Raw genomic sequence first — 18,067 nt, 5'->3', positions numbered from 1 at the left:
CGGGCTGACTCATAAGAAAACAGTAGTAATAAAATCGTATGCGGGCAGTGACTGGTGCTGGTTTAGGCTAAGGGATCCCCCCGAGGGTTGCCCAGTAGTGAGAGAGGGGAGCTTGGCTGCAGATTCAGTCTTGGAGTGGATGGCCGTGCGAGTCCCAGGTTAGGCTGGGAAACAGCCATGGGGCAGCTGTTTTGGTGGGCTCGGTGCTGGTGTGTTCTTCACCAGGCCAGAGAGAACCGCTTTTCAAAACAGTTTTCTTGTGGGATTTCAGGGGGAAAATCACTTGTACCAGATGTCACATGATTTGGCTGGGTGGGCTGCGAAGGCAGGTCTTGGCAGTTCTCAGGTTCATCCCACGGCCTTGGAAGGGTCCTGCTTTTGAAGTTTATGTTGGAACCCTGGCCATCCCAACTTAGATTTATTTGCGTTAAGAGCTGCCAGCTAATTTGAGGATGGGCCTGGATCTCAATAGTGTGTGCACACATTCAAGGTGGGAAGGACTAAATTTATAGTTTGGAGCCAAAATCAGGGGACTGTGTAATTACTTGGAGTGACTTCTGACTGGCAGGACCTGTTGTGGCAGTTTTCTGCCACACTGTGCTTTGGGGGGAAGGGAGAGGGGGAGGCATTTATTCATAAATGTGAGAATGTGAGAATGCCCCGAGGGCAAGACTCAGCAGGGCTCTGTGTGGTTTCCCTGAGTCTCAAAAGCTTCCCTGAGGCTCTGAGCGGAGCAGCTGCACCACTATGCAGGTCAAAGCCAGGAACAATCATAGCAGGACAGGAGTGGGAAGAGCTCGTGGCTTCCAGCTGGGCGACGTGGATGCAGAGGATGACTCTGGTTTCTCTTTTTGTCATTAGGAGAATTTCACGAGTTCAGTCTCCCTCCCACCTAGGTACGTGTCGGCCTGGAATGTAACGACATGGATAATAGCTTACACAGCCTGCACTCTTATCTTTAAAAATGAATATCTGGTTGGCTGGGTGTGGAGGCCCACACCTGTAATCCCAGCACTTTGGGGGGCCGAGACGGGCGGATCTACGGAGGTCGGGAGACCAGTCGAGATCCTGCCACTGCACTCCAACCTGGGTGACAGAGCAAGCCCATCTCAAAAAATGAGTTCCTGAGTGCTGAGCCTCTGACTTCTACTGGTGCCAGGAGTGAGTCATGGGAAATGCTGCATTGGCCACCAGGAAGGAGACATAGGAGGGGGTGCTGCCTAGTTTTCTCTTTCTAATGAAAAACACATCAGTCATACATGAATTCGTCGTCATTTAAAAATTCAAAGCAGCCAGGCACTGTGGCTCATGCCTGTAATCCCAGCACTTTGGAAGGCTGAGGCGGGTAGATCACCTGAGGTCAGGAGTTCGAGACCACCCTGTCCAACATGGTGAAACCCCGTCTCTACTAAAAATACAAAAAATTAGCTGGGCGTTGTGGCAGATGCCTGTAATCCCAGCTACTCAGTAGGCTGAGGCAGGAGAATCACTTGAAGCTGGGAGGTGGAGGTTCAGTAAACTGAGATCGTGCCACTGCACTCCAGCCTGGGCAACAAGGTGAGACTCCATCTCAAAAAAAAAAAAAAAAAGCAGCCGGATGCGATGGCTCAAGCCTGTAGTCCCAGCACTTTGGGAGGCTAAGACGGGCAGATCACGAGGTCAGGAGATCGAGACCATCCTGGCTAACACGGTGAAACCCTGTCTCTACTAAAAAATACAAAAAACTAGCCAGGCCTGGTGGCCGGCGCCTGTAGTCCCAGCTACTCGGGAGGCTGAGGCAGGAGAATGGTGTGAACCCAGGAGGTGGAGCTTGCAGTGAGCTGAGATCCGGCCACTGCACTCCAGCCTGGGCAACAGAGCGAGACTCCGTTTCAAAAAAAAAAAAAAAAGCAAAATTATCTGGGCGTGATGGCGCACACCTGTAGTCCCAGCTACTCGGGAGGCTGAGGCAGGAGAATTGCTTGATCTTGCCAAGATCAATGAGCCGAGGTGGTGCCACTGAGCTCCACCCTGGGTGACATGTTTCTCCTCCTTTACCACCCCCCAGCCCTGGAGTTTCTGTGACTGCCAGTATACATTTCCAGAGCTGCTTCTGTTACTAATATATCCCTGGCCTATTTATTTAAAAGATCGTAGTGTACAACTTGTTCTCCACCTTTTTTTTTTTAAGCCTAAAATGGTCTTGCCATGTTCCAGGCAGTACGCAGAGGCCACCCTCTGGCTTTTTAGCTGCTAAGACTTCCTGTGTCTTCCCTGTGCTCACCACACCACCCCCATAGACCCCTGTGGAGGGCTTTTGTGGTTTCCCAGCTTCGTGCAAATGGTAAAAGGGTATGTTGTCTTTGGTTTTTTGTTTTTGTTTTTGTTTTGAGACAGAGTCTCTCTGTCACCCAGGCTGGAGTGCAGTGGCACCATCTCACTGTGACCTCTGCTTCCTGGGTTCAAGCGATTCTCCTGCCTCAACCTCCCGATCTTAGATTACAGGCATGAGCCCTCGCACCCGGCTGGGTGTGGATTCTAATGTAACAGCTAATATGCCTTCCAAAGAGACTGTACCGAGTCACACGTTCCTGGATTTAATTTGTGGTAATAGGGCTTTAAAAAGTATTTTTATTTGTTTATTTTTATTTTATTTTTTGTTTGAGATGGAGTTTTGCTCTTGTTGCCCAGGCTGGAGTACAATGGTGCGATCTTGGCTCACTACAACCTCCGCCTCCTGGGTTCAAGCGACTCTCCTGTCTCAGCCTCCCGAGTAACTGGGATTATAGGCGCCCACCATGCCCAGCTAATTTTTTGTATTTTTAGCAGAGATGGGGCTTCACTATGTTGGCCAGGCTTGTCTTGAACTCCTGACCTCAGGTGATCCACCCACCTCTGCCTCCCAAAGTGCTGGGATACAGGCGTGAGCCGCCGCCGCGCCTGGCCTAAAAGTATTTTAAATAGCTTTCCCGCAGTCCTTTTGGTCCCAGGAGATAAAACCTGGAGGCAGGCTCTAGAGTGCCTGCCCTCTCTGACCCAGAGGTGAGGGTTATTGTTAATAGGAACCCTTTCAGGAAAGGCGAGGGCCTCACTTCTCATGTCCCTAAGCCATTCGTACTTGTTTTTGTCTGACCCACCTGTGTGCGTGGTGAGTGTATGTGTGTGTACGTGTTGCTTTTTTTTTGGAGAGTGATTTTCAGTAACAAAGGGATGTGCTCTCTGCAAGAGTGAATCTATTCTTGCCCCTGTGTGTAAGGCAAGAAGGAGAAACTGTGTTCTCTGAACAGGAAGACCCTGCTGAGAGAAGGAGGTGTGTTGGGGTTCAATCATTCTGGTGGGAAAAATATTAGAGATAGTTATAGAAATAGTCACAAATCTTGGAAGACTGAGAAGAGCTGGCTGAAGGCGGCCTGATCTCTTTACCTTTAGTTAAACAAATAAAAATAGTATTAAAAGAAAGGCAGAGTAGTTTACCTAGCTATCTTGTTTACTCATACAATCTTAAGACCATGGACGCTTAAGTGCTTTTTACGTGGCAAGTCCACCATGTCCATTATACTCTAATGGTGTTGACTCAAGCTTTCGAGTAATCTTACCAAATAAATGCGAGTCTGACTAGCTGATCAGGGCCAAGTAGCAATTGGTTTACAGGACTCAGCAGGGAGCCTGTAAGCGGCTGGGACCCGCAGCTGGACTGGCAGAGCAGAATATCTGTGTGTCAGTATACTTTATTCATCTGTCGCCGGGTCAGGGGTCTGCAAGGGACAGACTCCCTGCAGCTGGTGCCCCCTCAAAAGGAGTGATGTCGCAAAGGTGGGCTTGTCTGAGACTGGTAGAACTCCATGCCGATTCTCAGGTCATTCTGACTTCAGCATGGAGAAGGACAGTGGATGTCCCAGGAAGGAAGACCCTGCCCTGTAGGGGGCTTCTGATAGGTGCATGTGGCACCATCTGCAGGTGGAGTGGCAGCTGCATTCCAGGTGCAGGGGGCAGCCTGGATCCCAGACCGGTGGGCAGGATGGGCGTTCCGGGATGGGAAGGAGAGGCTGGGCCTTTGATCTGTGGACGTTGCTCCTGGACCAGTGAAAAGCCATAGAAAGTGATTTTTTTTTTTTTTTTTTTTTTTTTTTGAGACAGAGTTTCGCTCTTTTTGCCCAGGCTGGAGTGCAATGGTGCAATATCAGCTCACCGCAACCTCCACCTCCCGGGTTCAAGCGACTCTCCTGCCTCAGCCTCCTGAGTAGCTGGGATTACAGGTGTGTGCCACCATGCCTGGCTAATTTTGTATTTTTTAGTAGAGACAGCGTTTCTCCATGTTGGCCAGGCTGGTCTGGAACTCCTGACCTCAGGTGATCCGCCCACCTCGGCCTCCCAAAGTGCTGGGATTACAGGCATGAGCCACTGTAACCGGCTGAATTTTTTTTCTTTTTTCTTTTTTTAAATGATCACAGGTAAGGTTGGGTTCCAGAGTTTTCTCCTTAGGAAGGGAAAGGGCACCTTCTACCCCCTTATTCCTTGAGCCTGATCCTACAGAAGGTACAATGGTTTTGGGTCTGGATCCTCAGCCCTTGGGCCTCTGAGGCTGCGTTGGGAGAGGGTACGGATTTGAGAACAAGGTTCTCAGTTTTGCTGGCTGTCTTTTCAGTGTCCCAGGCACGTCCCACAGAAAGTTTCTTTTTGTGAAATAATCATGTGAAATGGGTTGGCCTCGGTGCTTAGAACCATCCCACTGACGGTGACAGTGAAAAAAATCCCTTGCTTCTCGGTCTGGTTAGGAGATGAGGTCCTTTCACCCGTGTCTTCGTGTAGGTGCGCTTTTCACTGATCGTAAAGGCGAGAGGAACAGCTCCATGTGTCTGTTTCCGGATGGCCATGTGGAACTTGGCATGAGAGGAGGGTTGTGTGGGTTATTTATTGCTTATCGAAGACTTGGTAGCGTGTACTGGAAATTCAAGCGATGCTGGGTTTTTATTATCAGAAGGCGTACAGGCTGTAGCTGAGATTCTGGCTGGGCTTGGATTTGGTTTGGGAAGTTTATCTGACCTCCCTGGGCCCCAGCTGGCTCTGCATAGCGAGTAGGGTAGCATCTACTCAAAGTCCCGGCCACGGCCGTGGACCGGCGCTGGCCCAGGCGAGTTCTCAGTAAGTGGGAACTCGCAGGTTCAGAAGATGCTCTGGGCCTCAGGGGCTTCCACCTCCAGGGAGGTGCTCTCAGAAGGAGGGCCCGATAGACTCACCGGGTCGTGGAGGAGATGCCCTGGCGCAGTCTCAGTCACTTCCCCAAGCGCATAGGTGTTAGAGAAGTGGCCTGCAGACAGCTCCTCCATGCCTTGAAAGCAGAAGTAGCCCCCTCCTGTTTCCCTGTCCCAGTTGGGTGAAGGATGGGAGTCTGCTGGGACAGTCCCAGGCGTGCCGTCACGCAGGGGCAGGCCGTCCATCAGTCTTGCAGGAACACCTGGCCTCATGGGAGACGGTGCCAAGGTCCCTGGAGTGAGGTGGCTCTCCTCCCCATGGCTGTCACTCATCAGTAGATCGGTGTGGGCGGGTGTGCATTTAGGAACCTGTGAGCTGAGACATTGTCCAGCTAGCATCAAGCCAAAAGCAACCAAAGCTTTGAGAAATCCACCTGGCCCCGCCGAGTCGGTTTCTGGCTGTGGAATGCGATTTGTCCCAGCGCCAGGTGTCTGGGAATCCCAGGCCTCCGTGTGGGAAGGTGCCAGTTGCACGGGCTGTGACTGTCCCTCCACGTGCCTGCATCTTCTGCTCACTGCACTTTGAGTAGCCCTCAGCCTCACTGTCTCCTCCTTTGGCAAAAAGGAGGAAGGAGCAAGGGAACAAAGAGAGGGAGGGAAGAGCCAGAGAGGAGCCAGGGTTTCCCTTCATCTGGAGCTCTGGGTGCGAGACGTCACCCACCCACGCTCAGCACAGGCCCAGGGTCAGGGGGCTGTGGGTGGAAGTAGGAATTGCCACAACTGTCTCTGAGCCCCTCCCTGAGGGTGAAGGGTGGGTTTCGATGGCTGTGGGCTTAGCTGTGGTCAGCGGAATCAAAGGCCAGGGGGCCAGTTAGCAGTGACCAGAGAGCAGAGGGGGCCTGTGTGTGTTTTGCCCCAGGGTCTTCAGGCTGCCTGGCTGCCTCTCTCCACCCCCTGGGGTGTCCAGCGCCTCCCCCCCCGAGGTATCCAGCACCTGTAACCTGTAGCTCTGCTTCTCAGTTAAGGCCTGTTCCAGGGCCCCCCCCTGGGTATCCAGAGCCTGGAGCCCCACTTCTCAGTCCAGGCCTGTGTAAACCTGGCCCCGGGTTGGGTTTTGGGATCCCTGCACCCCTCCATCCCCGACCCCCCCACAGCTGGAGCCCTGGCTCAGCCAGCAAAGGTTCTGCGTGTGGGCCCCGGAGCTCAAGCCGTGGGCTCAGTGCAGGCGGCAGCAAGTGATTAGCACTGAAATCCGACTTTCCCAGCCAGACATGAAAGTGCCACTGGCGCCTGGGCAGGTCACGCTGCGTCACGGGATTCGGGGCAAGGTCGTCGGGGGAGTTCATAGAAGCACATGACCTGAGCCATGCAGGAAAGCCTAACGGGCACTTCTGACCCTTTTTCCTGGATCACAGACCTCTTTCATAATCGAGCCAAATGTGCAGAATCTTGCCCAGAAATGTGTACCAGCTGCCTTCACACTGAAGGGTGGGCTGTGCAGACCCCCCAGGGGCCCAGGCCAGGGTGAGAGTCACCCCCCGGAGCTTGGTGTCCAAGGCAGGGCACACGCTTGGACTCTCACCTCCTGTCACCACTTTCCACCCCAGCCTTTGGAGACAGTGATAATCCCCAATTTACAGCTGTGGAAACCGATGCAGGAGCGAGCCTGGAGCCACGGGCCACAGTGCCCACCTCTACACTGAGGCCACTGTTTGTCATCGGGCATAGGGGAGCACACAGCCACGTCTGGGGAGTGTGGTGGGTGCCAGGGGTCTGGGGAGGTGTCATTCAGCAAGACTGGGTGGCCCAGTTGGCCCGGGTAAGGACACAGGTGGGTCAGAGGATCATCTGTGTTCCCCAGCCACCCCTAGGGGCCCCTAGGGGGAGGGAAGACTGGGGAAGGCCCTTCGCAGCTCGTCCACCCGTCTCCATCCTTCCCAGACTCAGGGCAGGTACCCTGCACAGCCACAGGTTCTGCCCCCCAGTAGGCCTGGCCCTCCCTGGAGCCTCGCCTGGATGGCTGGCCATGGGCAGGCCTTGCCTGGCCCGTCTGCAGGGACAGGACACGTGTACGCACGCAGATTGCTACTGTGTGCCCGCCCGCTCCCCGGAGGCCCTGTGGCAGCACCCCCTTCCCCTCACTGCCCTGTTCCGACAGGAGGGCCCCCCAGCGTCTCCTTCCCTGGTACTGGCAGAGTCCTGAACTCTCCCTGTGGAAGGCAGACCCTCCGGGGTGGCCACAGCACCTGTGTGCCTCCCGGAGCGTGGAGGCGTGTCTTTCTGGGCATCCCTGTCTGTCAGACTGCCCCAGATGGGAGCCGTTCTCTGGCTTTGCCCGCCCCTCCCCTGCCGAAGGGTTTACCCACTATGTGAGGAATGAGCACCGACCTCCCATTCGGGCCTCGGAGCGTGACGCCCACAAACCCGATCCCTTGCTGAGTCATCCTGACCTCGGGACGGGCCAGCACCTGTCACTGCTGAGACACTACATGTGTGAGCTGCTTGTTAACGAGAAAGCCAAACTCCGTAAAATATTTGAAGAGATTTATCCTGAGTCAAATGTGAGGACCAAGGCCTGGAGGCCCTGAGGACATGTGCCTCGGGGGGTGGGCCACAGCTGGAATTCATGCATTGTACAAGGACAGAAGTTACAGGCAGACATCAGTCAGTACATGAAAGGTGTTTGTTGGTTCTGCCCAGAAAGACGGACAACTCCAAGGCGGGGAGGGGCTTCCTGGTCACAAGCGGGTTCAGAGATTTTTTTTTCTTTATATATATATACACACACACACACACATATATACACACACACATATATATACATACATACATATATATACACATATATATGTGTGTGTTTGTATATATTTGTTTGTTTGATTTTGAGACAGAGTCTCGCTCTGTCTCCCAGGCTGGAGTGCAGTGGCGTGATCTCAGCTCACTGCATGCTCTGCCCCCTGGGTTCACACCATTCTCCTCCCTCAGCCTCCCAAGTAGCTGGGACTACAGGCGCCTACCACCGTGCCTGGCTAATTTTTTGTACTTTTAGTAGAGGTGGGGTTTCACTGTGTTAGCCAGGATAGTCTCAATGTCCTGACCTCGTGATCCACCTGCCTCGGCCTCCCAAAGTGCTGGGATTATAGGCAAGAGCCACCGCACCTGGGAAAAGATTTTCTGATTCACAATTGATTGAAAGAGTTATTCGCTAAAGAACTGGAATCAATAGAAAGGAATATCTGGGTAAGATGGGAGGTTATGGAGACCAAGATTCTTTTTTCTTTTTCTTTTTCTTTTTTTTTTTTTTTTTTTTTTTGGTCACCCTGGCTGGAGTGCAGTGGCATGATCTTGGCTCACTGCAACCGGATTTAAGCGATTCTCCTGCCTCAGCCTCCCAAGTAGCTGGGATTACAGGTGTCTGCCACCACCACGACCAGCTAATTTTTGTATTTTTAGTAGAGATGGGGTTTCTCCATGTTGGTCAGGCTGGTCTCAAACTCCTGACCTGGTGATCTGCCCACCTCAGCCTCCCAAAGTGCTGGGATTGCAGGAATGAGCCACTGAGCCAGGCCAAGATCTGTGTTTGAATGTTAGTGCTGGTCAGCTGTACCTGAATTCCAGAGGGAAGGGGTCATATGTGATCCCTCTTCCCCTCGTGAGCTGAACTTGTTTTACAGGTTAACTTTGGAATCCCTTTGGCCAAGAGGAGGGGTCCATTCAGTCAATTAGGGGGCTGAGAATTTTGTTTTTGGTGTACGTGATCAAACTGCAGCTGGTACAAAACCGAGGCCACGGTGACCCTGGGGCCCGCCAGCTTTGTCCCTGTGCTCTCGAGCTGCCGGCGGCCAATGCAGGATTCTGCCCACGGCTCACGTATGTGGCTTCAGAGCCTGAGGGTTTTTGGGGCCGTGTCTTCACCTGGTACCATGTAGGAGCCCTATGAGCTGAGTCAACTGGAAGAGCCAAGGGCCTCTGCAGAAGGCCTGAGCAGGGCCCGGGCTCTGTCCCTGGAGCTCTGAGTCCCTTAAGCTGTGTGACCCGGAGCCAGGTGCTTAACTTCTCTGGGCGTTTGCTTCAGAGCTGGGAGCCTGGGGTGGCTTGGGTGGCTTGGGTCTTTGGCAGGGGTCAGGTAGGAGAGGGGCCAGCCAGGAATCAAACATCCCTGACAAGTGAGGGGACAGGTGAGGAGGGCAGGGCAGGAGGCCTGAAGCACTTGTGCAGCAGCGTCTGGGCTGGTGCAGGCCCTGAGATGGCTTCAGGCCCTGCTCAGAGCTGAGGGCTCCCCATCACCAGGGATTCTTCCATCACTGCACCTGCAGAGCCCACTGGGATTGGGGAGAGGCCCTGGCCTCCATTTGGAACAGCTGCATCCGCCTGTCGGGTGTACAGGCTGTGCACTGGTTAAGCCTGAGCGCAGAGTCTGTTCAACGAGTTCATTGTGTAGTATTTGCTTCCGCTTGCTGTTGAGTTGGACTGGCCTGGACGCTGGCCAGGAGCCCTCGTGGGTTTGGTGCTTCTCTTTGACAGCCGGCATTGAGAAGCCCAGTCAAGTGGCTGGAGCACAAGGATGAGATTGAGGAGACCTGGATGGCCTCACTTCGCTACCCAGGAACTGCTGTGTGACTTTCAGCAAGTGGGACAACCTCTCTGAACTCGGTTTACCCCAGCCATAAAATGGGGGTGTTGGATTGGCTGCCACAGGTATCCTTCCACCTCCACAATACTGTGACTGGAGCGGGTTTTCACTCCTTTTTCTTGTTAGCATAACTGTTGGAGCTGTGGAGGGTTTGGAGTGGGCCACAGATGTGTGAGGCTCCGCACTTAGCCAGCAGTGGCAACTCCTTATCACTGGTGCCCGCAGCTTCATCTGTGCCCTGGAGATACTGACACTGCGGTGACTGGTCAGATTAATGGTGATGCTTTCACGGGACGCCATAAGACATGACCGCGAGGCATTTCGCCCACGCAGCAGGAGGCAGTGTTACAGTCTGTTGGAAACAGGAAAGGGAGGCTCAGTCCCTGCATAGGAACTTGCCCGAATTCACACAGCATTTCAGCACGGGGTGGCCTGGTTTCAGAGTTTCAGAGGGAGGGGTGGCCCTTCCTGTTGGTCCTGGTGGTCTCGAGTCAGGACCCTTGGGAAACCCATATCCACCAGGACGCTTGTGTCTGGAGAACCTGACCAAATGAGAAGTTGCCCTTTTCAGGTTCTCCTGCTTACCCTGGGACTTGGGGTGTAGGCAAATTTCAGAACTTGCCAAATCTGCGTCTTCCTGGCCTGTTTAAAATGAATGTGTCAGCTCCATTCCGGACAGCAGCTGACACCTCCGCCCCTGTGCCAGACAGGACAGTGTGGCTGGGTGTAACTCAGCCCCGGTTAAAAATGGAAAAAAGTACAAAGACATGTGTTCAAGGGCTGGTGACAGAATTTGAAAATGTGACACCAGCCTGTTAGTAATTTGTTTCCACAGAAATCTGATTCAACACTGAGCAGACAGGTGTGGCCAGGGCCTTGGGACCGTCTCTCTGATCGCCCGGGGACATCTACATGTCCGGCCTGGGCCACAGCAGGGCCTTGTGCTCTGCGGAGACTGAGCATCAAAATTGGAGCCATTTTAAGAAGACCATCCCGGCCAGGCTCACGCCTGAAATTCCAACACTTTGGGAGGCCAAGGTGGGCGCATCACCTGAGGTCAGGAGTTCGAGACCAGCCCAGCCAACATGGTGAACCCTTGTCTCTACTAAAAATGCAAAAATTAGCCAGGCATGGTGGCAGGTGTCTGTAATCCCAGCTGCTGAGGCAGGAGAATCACTTGATCCCGGAGGCAGAGGCTGCTTGAACAGGTGAGAGAATGGCTTGAACTCAGGAGGTGGAGGTTGCTGTGAGCCAAGATTGCACCATTGCACTCCAGCCTGGGCGACAGGAGCGAGACTTTGTCTCAAAAAAAAAAAAAAAAAAATGGAAACGCTGCCTTTGCTTCCCTGCCGTGGAGCTGCATCGTTTTCCTTGGGGTCTCCGGACCACTTTGACCTCTCCGTGGCCAACGATGGCAGGGAGGTGGGTGGATCTGGAGCCGACATGGGCAGGCTCAGCATTCCAGCCCATTCTGAGGTGAGGTTGGCCTTGGGTGAGGACAGGGGTCACCGGGTCAGACACATTCGTTCTCTGGAGCCCAGTAGAGGTGACCTGTCCATCAGGAAAGCACCTGCCTATGCTGGGGGCGCTCCGCCAGCCTCCCTGGGACCTTGTTCTGTGCAGATGTGTCCTCTCCCTTTCCCCCCACCTGCCTGATCAGAAGCTCTGGGTTTCTACCCCTCCACCCCCCACCCCCCGCACTGCTTTTACAAGCCTCCCCAGGGGATGACGTGGGAGATGGTGGGGGCTGTCTATCAATGGAGAAGGTGGAGGTTTGCACTCAGAGCAGAGGATGTTTAGACTTGAAGGGGCCAGGCAGGAAGGTACTGGTTTTACTAAGCCCCGTGTTTATTGGGCACCCACTAAGTTCGGGGCCCTGTATGTACCGAGTGGATTCTGACAAAGAAGCTGTCGCAGGAACCCCAGCTTGCTGCAGAGTGGGGCCCAGGCTCCAAGGCTGGTTGTCAGGGTTACCAGGTGCTGGCTCGGCTAGGGGCTGCAGGCTGCGCTAGGCGGGACTGGGCTGGGCTGGTACCTGTGCCTGGTGTCGACCCAGCTGTCGTTGCAGTGGTCAGCTGCCGCTCTCCAGCCCAGGGCAAACAGCTGTGCCAGGTGCACCCTGGGGGACCAGGCTGCGTGGGCTTCCTGCAACTGGTGAAGCTGCCAGCCACTTCCTCTGTGCTGTCTCCAGCAGACAGTTCTGGGTATACAGTCCTCATTTGCCTATAAAGCAGGCCTTGGACCATCTCTGCCCCAGCCCCAGTGTTGGCCCTTTGTATGAACAGACTCTGAAACCAACAGACTCTGAAACTGTGCTCAGAACGCACCCTCTCTTTAAAAGACTCCTGGAGGCAGTCCCTGGGGGCCTGGCAGTAGCACCTGTTTCTGTTGGGCCTGAAAATGACAGAAGGGACTGCCGTATGCCCGCCTGGGGCACTCACAGTGGCTGTGCTTGGACTTGAAGGGGTCCCGGAGGATCATGTTCATTGGGTGCCCCCACTTACAGACCGGCCAAGGTGCTGAGCCCTGCAGGACTCACTACTCTGTCCGGCTCGGGGGCAGGTGAGGACCGGCGGCCCAGGGAGTGGCCTCTGGGGCCGACAGATAATTTTCACTGTGGCTGGTCCTGAGCCTTATCCACGCACGCTCCTGTACCTCTGTACCTGGTCCGTGTTTGTTACTTGAAAGAATCAGGCATTAGTCTGTGTGGGGATGGTTCATGGGGCCTGCAGGGTCCCCACCCAGCCCGGGCCCACAGGTCCCACCTGCTCTCCACATTGAACGTGCCTGTTACTGGCCCTTCCCCTACCCTCTCCTCCAACACTGGACCCTGGGGGATCGTCCCTGTGTCTGTGGCGGGATTTTATCAGGAACTGGACAGAGTTGGGGCCAGAAGACCAAGCTGCCAGCATCAGGGGAGGTGAGCAGGGTCGGCTGCCGCAGAGGTGAGCGTTCACGGGCATCAGGCAGGGGAGGCAGGCACCTCAGAGAATCACCTCCCCAAGGGGAGAGAGGAGAGACCAGGGGCCAGGAGAAGGCAGCCTCTTGGTTTACAAGTTGTGGGTGTGTGTGAGGGAGCGGGGTTGGGGGATCAGCCTGCGGTAGGCACCTGTCCCATCTGTGGGACCTCCCTGTTCAGGCACCTTCTTGCACGGTCTGTGAGGTCAGTATCACTGCGGGCCCCACCCCAGAGATGGGGAGGCACAGGGGTGGGGGTGTCCCCCACCTCATGCCGGGTGGTGGCAAGCTCCCCAGGACGCCCCAGCTCTGAGCAGGGCAGGTGGCGAGAAGAGTGGGAGGTCTTGGTGCCCACACCAGAGTCCTGAGGAGAAGTGGGCTGGCTGCGTCCCCAGTCCCTCCTGCATGAGCCTTAGGGCATCTGAAGTGGCTTTTGAGTCAGGACCAGGACCACGGCTTGGGCCTTACTGTGACAGGTGTCCTGGCCGAGGCCCTGGCGCTGGCTCTGGGTGTGGCTGGGGCTGTCCTTCCTTCACCGGGCTGTGGGCCTTGCTGTCAAGGCCCACCTGAAGATGAGGATGTTTCTGTGACTCAGATGGCCCTGGGGGGTGGTGGGGGCACAGGTGAAGGGAGGAGGAGGGCAGGGGTCCTTCCAATGCACTGCCCCCAAGGGACCCCGGCTCTTTGGGAGCTCCTGCCAGCCAGCCAGGTGAGGACGAGGAAGAGAGCACTCTAGACTGGGAGGGGTCCCCAGCTCAGCTTGCCCGGCTACCTGTCAATCAAGCCAAGCCACGCCACGAGGCTTGATCTCCCAGGATCCCCAGGACGGCCTTTATCTCTTGGCCCAGCTGTCCCCACAGGCCGGCGTGGCCACATTTATCTGGGGGTGGCCGGCCCTGTGTGCTCAGCCTCCTCACCCTGACTCGGGGCACAGCCCTGCCGGTCTCCCTGCTGTATGCTGCCGGGGCAGCCAGCAGCCCCTCCGTGGTGTGGACACAGGCTGGGGAGAGGGCAGGTGCCAGCAGGGGCTGAGGTTCAAACCCCAGACTTCTCCCATGACTGCCTCGCCTCCTTAAGGTCAGAAGGTGCTGAACCCACATTAATTCATGTATTTAAGATTTTATTTCATCTTAAAACTTTAAAAAAGAACACTGTGGAGAATAATGAAGCCTTTGTTTACTCATCACCCAGAATCAGTGAACATTAAAATTTATGTTCTTGTTTTAAAAGGAATAAATACGATAAGGTCCCCTTTGTTCTGTGGCCATTTTGCTCCCCACCTGACTTCCAAAACGCAGGCCCGCCTGTCTGCCCTGTGGTTATTTTTAATGTCAGGAGATGATCCAGTGGCACCCGCCGGCCCCTCAGGACTGTTTTTCGTTGGAGAGCAGCTGGGTTGGATCTGGGCAGACGGTCAGGCTGGCAGGGGGACCCTGGCCTCTGTCCCACCCACGGTGACAGCCCTGATGGCTGGTTGGGCACTTCTGGGCAAATCGCTGCCTTTCCTGAACCCCCCAACCCCCTAGCAGACATGATAGCCGCAGGGGCCGTGCTCAGTGTCCGTGGCGCCTGTCTGGCATCTGGAGTTCAGTGGTGGCAGCATGCCGCGTGTCCCTTTTGGGGAAAGGCCTGAGTGCAGCTTGGCCACACCTACTCCCGCCTCCCTCCCGGCATGAATGAGCGAGTGATGCAATCAGCCAGCCTCTTGCAAATCCGGAAATCCCTGGCTTGTCCGCAAGGTCCCCGAGGCCTAGTTTCTTTTATGGACACTCCCACACACACACACACACCATAAGGAAATGGGACTGTCAGGAGGTCAGGACCTGCCCCCTCACCCTGTGTGGCAGAGAAGGAACTGCCTAGACCCACTTGCCTGGACCCACTGACCAAACCCTGCTGAGCCCCGAGGGTTAGACTGGAGAGCTCTGGACTGGTGACATCTCCATGTCCCTGGCAGCCCTGGCAAAAGGGGAGTGTCCCACTCCTCACCTCTTCTCTTTGGATGAGGAGTGGAAGGGAATTTCAAGTATTTTATTTTAGGAATAGCAGCAAAAACACTGACTTTCAGACATTTTTCAGCCAGACTTTCCTGGTGTGTGGTAGCCGTCTCCACTCTGGCATCCCCACAGTTGTAGTGGGCTGGTTAACTTCGGAGAGAGAGGCGGGCGGGCGGGCGGCCGGTCCCGCACCTCAGGACGTTTCCCATGTTTGCTGGCTGCTGTCATCAGTTAGTTAGCATGGATGTCTTTCCTGGGGTCTGTTGCTGAAATTCTAAAATTCCACAGGATTTGTTCAGCTGGGGAAAAGCCACTGGAGCCCCCAAGACCTCGGCTGGCCAGACCTTTCTGAGCGTTACTCCCAGGGGGAAAGAGAAGAGCCTGTGGCCTTTCCGATGCCCTCACCTTCCCACAGTCTGAGCAGTGCGGTGCGGGGAAGGCTGCGAGAGCCGCGCTGTGCGGGTGGCCCGTGCCGGGCCTTTGCCCACTTCTGGGGTGTAGAAGTTCCCACTGGCAGATTTTAAGCTCCTAACAGCTACGAATCACCTTGTGGGCACGGAGGGGTGAAGGGTGGTGCAGCAGGCAGTGAGGGTGTCGGGGAGTCAGTGCCTCGGGGTTAATAGGCTTTTACTTCATTTTAAGTTGTGGGGGTGGTTGTTTCCCCACCAGCTCACAGATCCCTGAATAGCGGCTCAGCCTGCCCACATATTGCAACAGAACCCCCTGACACACACACACACACACACTCTGGCTCAGAACTGGGTGCCTTATAGGGCCCAGGAGGACTTGCTGGTGTCTGGAGACCTGTCTGAGCGTGCCTGACCACACGTCTCAGCGCCTTCTGGGGCAGGCAGGGGTCCCGGCCATCTGTGTGGAGTCACTCAGGCTTCTGAAGCACATGGTGCTATTTTGGGTTTCATCCTATGCCCCCAAAGCAACAGGGCAGCAGGGTCAGCTCTGCTCACCACAGGCCCCTGTGGCCCCTCCCAGGCTGCGCCAGTGCCCCGCCGTCCCCAGGTGACTCGCCAGGTAGTTCCAGGATAGCGGGACAACCCGCTTCTGCTGGAATCCACAGAAGATCGTCTCTGAGGAAGGGGCCCTGCCCTCATGGAGTCTGGCAGCCGGGCTGTGCGGGTCTCACAGGCAGGTCAGGGTGCTAAGTAGGTGCAAAGAGGCGTGATGGGCACCTTCCAAGCGGCAGGTCACCTTGCTCACCTGGGTCTCTGGAGGCAGCGACCCCACTCAAAGCCCTGACTATAGGTGGGAGTCCGTGGCCTGGTGTTGGCGGGGGGCGGGGGTGAGGAAAGGTCCCTTACAATCCTTGAGGGGCACCTGGTTTATCAAAACAGGTCCCAGAAAGTCAGAACCTGCCCTAGGGTCTGGCACGGGACTGGAGCTGTTTAAGGAGCTTGTTTTTCTGGTGGACCCAGCCCTGGCCCTGGGGTGGGGTTGGGGTCATCACATCCCGACCTCCCCCAGAGCTGGCATCTGCCCGTGAAACTCACTGCCACCCTCTTGTCTCCACAGTGCTGCTCACGGCCGTGAACTGCTACAGCGTGAAGGCCGCGACCCGGGTCCAGGATGCCTTTGCCGCTGCCAAGCTCCTGGCCCTGGCCCTGATCATCCTGCTGGGCTTCGTCCAGATCGGGAAGGGTGAGTACATCCCCCAGGCCCCACCGGCAGCCCCTCGAGGCTGTGTGTCCTTCACAGGGCATGAGGTCCCAGTCCGCAGCTCTGAAGTACTGTACAACGTGGAGATTTCCCTCTGGGAAAATCACCCAGCAAGTGAAATCCTACCCAGAGGGGACACAGGAGTGCTCCCATGGGACAGCGTGGCCGCCACTGGGAGGGGCTCTGGCAGTTACTCTTTTTTTACACTGTGATGTCTTTGAGGCTCGAGTGCCCAGCTGATGTGTTGTAACCTCACCTGGGGGGATGTGGGACATTCCAGGCCCGGCAGGGGCCGTGCCTGCCAAGCTGACCACCCTCGCGCCATCTCACCCTGGGTCTCTCAGAGTCCCGTGTGCTGTCGCTCCCCACCCTCCCCTGACGGGGCCATGCTCCTGGTCATGCTGTGATTTATTCATCATTCCGTGGGCAGGCGTGGGATTGTCTCCATGTTTCTGTCTGCTTTTTAAAGAAGATAAGCATGGAAAACAAACCCTGTAACCCCATCACTCAGATGTGTCCACTGTCAGCATTCGGGAGCAAGTGAGAGCAGTCTGGCCCACAGGTTTTAAGACTGGCTGGCCCAGGCTTTGTTCTTGTGCTGTGTGATCTTGGGCAAATCACTGACTCTCGGCCTTTTTCCCAGCTGCTTTCTCTTGGGGCTGCTGGGAGGAATAAAGAGAATGAGTATGAAACAGCCCCCGCCCCCTGCACCTGCGTTCTCTGTTGACATGGACTGACACCATTGGTATTTTTTGCTGGGTGTCTCTGGCCCCTTGAACACACGCCCCACAGATCTGTGTCCTGTGTCTGCCTGCAGAGCCTCCACCCTTTCCACACTGCCATTCCGCAGTGAGGTTGGGCTGGGGTTTCACAAGCGGTTCCCATTTGTGTGGTCACAGACCCTGAGACACACTGTCCTGGGCACTGGATCCCACCCGTGGTCGGTTACAGTTGAAGTGGACGGCCCTGTTGCTTGAGTCCAGCATGGGTGCCTCTGTCGGCAGTTCCTTCTGAGTTTGTCTCCATCCATGTTGGAGCCAGCCTAGGAGCAGAGCAGTCAGGAGCTGGCCTCATTATCTTCTCTCCCAGAGCCTCAGTTAGGGATGTCTCCAGCCCTGGAGCTGTGGAGCTGTCGCTGGGTGCCTGGCAGATGCACGCTCTGGTGACTTGGAGTCGCTGATGGCTGCAGAGAGGCTACCTGGTCCCACGTGGCTGTGGGAGAGGCAGTTAGGACCCCAGGGCTGCAGAGGACAGGACAGGGACCTTGCTCCTGGAGGCAGGGAGGCCCCCACCCAGCAAGCTGTGAGCTGCCCTGCAGCCCATGCACGGCCAGGCCAAAACAAGCAGACATGAGGACGCTGCCTCCTGCGTGGGGCCTTGCCTCAGGGCTGGGCTGCTCTCTTGTGTGCACTCTACCACTGGTGGGCTGTGAACTGAACGGGTGCCCAGCAGCACCCAGCACCCAGCATGCAGTTTTAGCTGGGCCTCCGCCTTGCTCCGGGCGCCCCCTGCTGGCCGCACACGGCACTTCGCCTTAGGGACAAAGGCCGGCTGCTGCTGGGGAGGGGTCTCTGCACCAAGCAGGTAACCTGGGGCTGCAGGGGGATGCGGTGCCGGGATATACTGACCTCACGACA

General features: G+C 55.8%; 1 protein-coding gene across 1 annotated transcript in view; it reads left to right on the top strand.

Moving 5' to 3' along the window:
- Positions 1-18,067, top strand: part of LOC105488823 (solute carrier family 7 member 5) — a 40,049-nt gene that overhangs the window by 1,110 nt on the left and 20,872 nt on the right. Inside the window, exon 2 of the mRNA XM_011753262.3 lies at positions 16,287-16,412. Within this exon, the coding sequence (XP_011751564.1) occupies positions 16,287-16,412 (126 nt within the window). The remainder of the gene's footprint in view (positions 1-16,286; positions 16,413-18,067) is intronic.

Source organism: Macaca nemestrina, chromosome 18, assembly GCF_043159975.1.
Source record: "Macaca nemestrina isolate mMacNem1 chromosome 18, mMacNem.hap1, whole genome shotgun sequence".
NCBI classification, from domain to species: Eukaryota; Metazoa; Chordata; class Mammalia; order Primates; family Cercopithecidae; genus Macaca; species Macaca nemestrina.
Note: the sequence above shows the minus strand (reverse complement) of the source record. Positions and strands in the feature narration are given on the sequence as shown.